At 51.9% G+C, this 4,325-nt stretch overlaps 1 protein-coding gene across 1 annotated transcript; it reads right to left on the reverse strand.

Moving 5' to 3' along the window:
- Positions 1 to 1,380: 1,380 nt before the first annotated feature.
- Positions 1,381 to 4,239, reverse strand: LOC138684217 (electroneutral sodium bicarbonate exchanger 1-like). Its single transcript, XM_069777923.1, has 4 exons — positions 3,672 to 4,239; positions 2,840 to 2,953; positions 2,340 to 2,501; positions 1,381 to 1,713 (listed from the first exon to the last, which is right to left on the reverse strand). The coding sequence occupies exons 1-4, from the start codon at positions 3,891 to 3,893 to the stop codon at positions 1,381 to 1,383; spliced, it is 831 nt and encodes a 276-aa protein (XP_069634024.1). The 5' UTR covers positions 3,894 to 4,239.
- Positions 4,240 to 4,325: the final 86 nt, after the last annotated feature.

A 4,325-nucleotide genomic window follows, 5' to 3' on the forward strand; every position in this document is an offset into this window, starting at 1 on the left:
GTGTTTCGCCGGCATCCAAAACAGCTTCAAGCGATCAAAGAACTGCAAAACAAAAGGGAGAGGTTGCCACCTTGGGACTGCGGCAAGGTTCTGGCCCTCTCGAGACGGGGAGGCAGTTTGCAGCATCTCGCTTGCCGTCAGAAATCCTGGATCCCACCGCGTTCCTCCTGGGAGCAGCACCCATTTTCCCTTTGCTCCATCTATCAACCGGCTTGCCCCCGAGAGCTGCCCACCAAACGGCAACTATTCCATGCCATTCCATTAGTAGCATTTCTCGGCCCACTGAATCCCCCAAGCGAGGATTTCCACCAGTGGTAGAAACTGCCTTCCCTTTGCACTGAATTCCCCCGCTTTCACGTAACCAAACACTGACCTGCCCTAAACCCTGAAACAGAGAGCGCTGAACTTGCCTGGTCCTCCCAGCCCTATATACCTCCTGTGCCTCCACCAATCTTTTGCTTACACAAAAGACTTTCATTGCTTGCTCTGCGAGAAGTTTTTCCCATGCCACTGCTTTTTTTCCCTGCTGCTACGGAGACAAAATACCAGGGAGCCGACACGCTGCACGCTGTAAAAGAGTCCGTACCTGAATTCCTCTGAGCGACGACACACCCATGTAGAGAAAGACGCCATAAAGCACAGGCATTGGTATAAACTGGGGGGGGAGAAAGAAAAAAAAAAAAGAATGCAATCGTTTCTTTTTCTATATTGCATTTTCAGTATTACCACCCTCTTCCACAGGCACTGCCTAAAATTGCTTGAAGCTTTCCAGCTTCCATTCAGGCTTAGAGATGGGTCAGATTTTAACCATTAAAGATTTTGTGCGCACGAGTGAGCTAAGGCTCTGCTTTAGGCTGAACTTTGGAGTTACCTCTCCTCAGAATAATCCTATTTTCCAGAAAGCTTGGAGGAAAATAGGCAATTTCACCCGTGCTGCCCTATGCCGCAGTCCGTGGCGGCAGAAAAACACTTCTGCCTATTCTTGGGGCAACAGGCAAAGGCCACATGCCTCCTTTTAGCCTAGAGACGAGATTACTTTGTGGGAGGAACGTGCAAGGAAGCCCACGGGGATGACCTCAGTGTGTTTAGCTCCTGGGAATGGCTGCTCCGGGGCATTTGGGCAGCAAATTGCAGCCAGTAAAGGGCTGCCTGTTTGAAAGAGAGCAGATGTGCTGGTCTGAATATGCTCAACTGTAACCCATAAACATGGGCGGGCCTGAAAGACACCCGAAAATTCAAGCAGTTGCGTTGCTCGCTCGCCTCGAGCACACCAAACGGGGGCCTGAAGGGCTGCAAAGCCTAACCGAGGCTGGTTCCCACCGTGGGTCGAGCCCCAAGGGTTGGGATCACCTCCTCCTCCTCCGCTCCACAACTAACTCCTCAGGCCTGCAGAGAGGGGACTGGTTTTTTGTAACCTCCAACAAGCTCGCGGTTGTTGGGTGGTTTGCATTTTCCTCTCACCTTTAACACGGAAGTGAAGAAGACGGAGCAGCCCATGAGCACAAAGATCAGCAAGCCAGTGACTCTCTGCTCTCGTATCCCCAGAAACTTGGGTTGTTCTCCTGGAGCTGAGCAGTCAGACTCTACTTTGAGGCTATTCACGTGGGTGATGGACAGGACGGTCGCAGCCACAAACCAGGGCAGCCCCATCACAGAGCACACCCCGAGCATCACGGCCACCACAAAAAGGTCCAGGTGGTACCCGCATCCTTTCTGCAGGCAGGAAAACAAGAAACAGAGCATCCCATAGCACAAGAGCAAGGAGAACGTCGCAAGGCAGACTCAAACCCGGCTCGAGCACAAGTCAACTTCTTCAGAATTTAAAACAAGAAATGGAAACAAGTAAGGGTGTATGCAAGCTTTGCACACGCACCTGGCATGAAAATCGGGCAGGAGTTCAGATGCAAGGGATATGGGGAGCTTGTGCGATACATACTTCTCCAAAAAAAAAAAAAAAGCCACCCCACAACCCAAAACCACCAAACCATTTTTTTCACTCACAAAGAAAATTCTACCACTTGCAAGGAAGGCGTGACTCTGAGTTATCCCTGGCAGCGCATCAAAACAATTCATTCCCCGCACCTGCTGCTGCTGCCATTTTAAAACAAAAAGGCGCTTCTATATTGCTCCAAGATTAATTTGCTCCTCCAAAAGGTTGCTCATCTGAACTGCCCTGTCACTTGCTCCCTGCATCATCGTTAATCCAGGAGAGCATCCTGCCACGCAGCCTGGCCTTGTCCCAAACCAATGCCTTCAGAAAGCATCGGGAATAAGAGCTTCTCCCCAGACCTGCAGCCCAGAAGGGGCTGGGGCTGGGGTCATCTCTCGCAGGCCCTTACCTTCAGCTTGTGCTCCTTCCTGTTCACAATAACGGCACTGATCTGCTGGTCCATGAATATCAAGATGGTGCAGAGCAGAGCTGGGATGAGCGCAGCCAACACCGTCCACCAAGGGTTGGGTCCTATGGGGTTGATGAACCACCCGCGGTCGTCTCTGGTAGGCTGCAACAAAGCCCACACGTCAGCATCGTCTCCCAGCCCAGGCACTCCACTGGCTTTCATTTTCCCCTCCCTCCCTGTGTCAGAGCACCTCCCAGCCCTGGCTTCACGTCCCCCTCTCCCGTGGGCTTCAGCAGTGCCGGTGTCCTCTTTGCAAGCACCTCTAGATACTTCTCCTGTAGGTATCTAGTTTTGGGGCCATCTTCTCGGTTCCAGGAGGAAGCAAGGCACTTGGAGGTGGAAGAGGAGACGCTCACACCCCCAGCATCTCCTCCAGACTCAGCCCTGCCCTGCCCCGGCATCACCTTGTGGCACCCCCACGTGCCAAAACACCCCAGTACCTTGAACGCATGGGGGACCTGGAGCTTCGGCGATGGGATCCCAGCCACAAAGTCAAGGAGCACCATGATGACGATGGTGAGGAAGACAGCAAAGTCGCTCACTGTGGACCGTACCTGGGGCAAGAAACCAGAGGTGAAAGGGGCATGGCAAACAGGGCCGTAACGTGAGATGCCAGAGTTGCAGACATCCACAACGTTAGGCTGGTTAACCAAATCCCACCACCCCTCTGAGCACATGCAGCCTGATCCCTTGCTTAGATACTGTTGCTGTGTTTGTCCCTGTGACATCTGGTGTCAGACAATAAAAAAAGCTTAATTAGGTGGACAAGGGTTGGTTTAAGTCAAAACCTAAAAATAATAATAATAATATTAAAAATAAGAAAACAGATGTCTGCCACTACAGCTACACTCACAGCTACAATGGCAACAAGGCACTGAGGCATCCTTTAGTCCTCAAAAGGAAGCTCCTCATTCGAATCTACTTTCCGCTCGAGCACATAATGCGCAGAAGGTAAGGAAAAAAAAACCAAAACCCCAACCCCCAAAACTTTGGGAAACCTGACTTCCTACTACCTGAGGAGGAAAAATAAAAAAAAAAAAAAAAAAAAAAAAATCTTCAATCTGGGGCAGGTCACGAGGCAGGTGGGAAATGCTACGATGATTTTGCACTCATGGAAATGAGTGCGGGACGTCCAAGCTCTTGGAGAGCTTGGCCTGCAAGGCCAACGTTTCCCAGCTTGACCAAGGCGGGGCAAATACTGCTTAGTGCTCCAGGAAAGCCATTTTGGGAAACGAGTGTGGAGATGGATGCTGGCCACCATCTTCTACTTACTCTGGTTGGAAAGTAGCGGCTGGTTTTAAACTTCTTCAAGAAGCCTGACAGGGCAAAGGTGGCGAAGAAGAGGATGCAGCACCAGAGGAACACGTCAGGCGTGTAGGGGCCGTCGCGTCCACAGGCAGGTCCTTGAAACTCCCCACGCAAATACCGACATTCCTGGAGAGACAGAGCGTCAGGACACAAAGGCAGTGCACGTGCGGCAGGGAAACCTCGCATAGCTAGGGGGTTTTGAGGACCTCGGTCCAAGATCCACGACCCTGTAACTGCTCCTGCCAATGGAGATTTATATTTAATGAGCAGCAGCAGCTGAACAAGTGACACATCGAACTACAGAGCGGAGAAATGAGACGTGAGGGGACGCCATACCACACACCCTCGGCACATCCTCTGCCTGCCATTCGAGCAATCGTGGCTAAAGAAGACACCAGAGGGGAAGGAAACACTGGAAACTCTTGGGGATAGAGAGAGAGGCAAGAGGGAAGGAGGGCTAAAGACAACCATGGCAGGAAAGGAGGAGAAGAGACAAATCGTCCCTTCCCAGGGGAGGGCTCGCAGAACCTGGCCAAGAGGGGATGAAGGCCACCGTAAGAGCCTGCCGCCCTAGGCCCGGGCTCTGCTTCCAGCAACAACAGCCTGAGAGGCTGCTCA

The sequence above is a fragment of the Haliaeetus albicilla genome, unplaced genomic scaffold, assembly GCF_947461875.1.
Source record: "Haliaeetus albicilla unplaced genomic scaffold, bHalAlb1.1 scaffold_135, whole genome shotgun sequence".
NCBI lineage: Eukaryota > Metazoa > Chordata > Aves > Accipitriformes > Accipitridae > Haliaeetus > Haliaeetus albicilla.

Excerpts from the sequence above, each read along its gene's own strand:
- LOC138684217 (XM_069777923.1), bottom strand. The coding sequence starts at position 3,893 with ATGCGAGGTTTCCCTGCCGCACGTGCACTGCCTTTGTGTCCTGACGCT. Across the intron at positions 2,954-3,671 it reads GCCGCTACTTTCCAACCAGA|GTACGGTCCACAGTGAGCGA; the intron begins GTAAGTAGAAGA and ends TTCTTGCCCCAG. Across the intron at positions 1,714-2,339 it reads GGAAGGAGCACAAGCTGAAG|AAAGGATGCGGGTACCACCT; the intron begins GTAAGGGCCTGC and ends TCCTGCCTGCAG.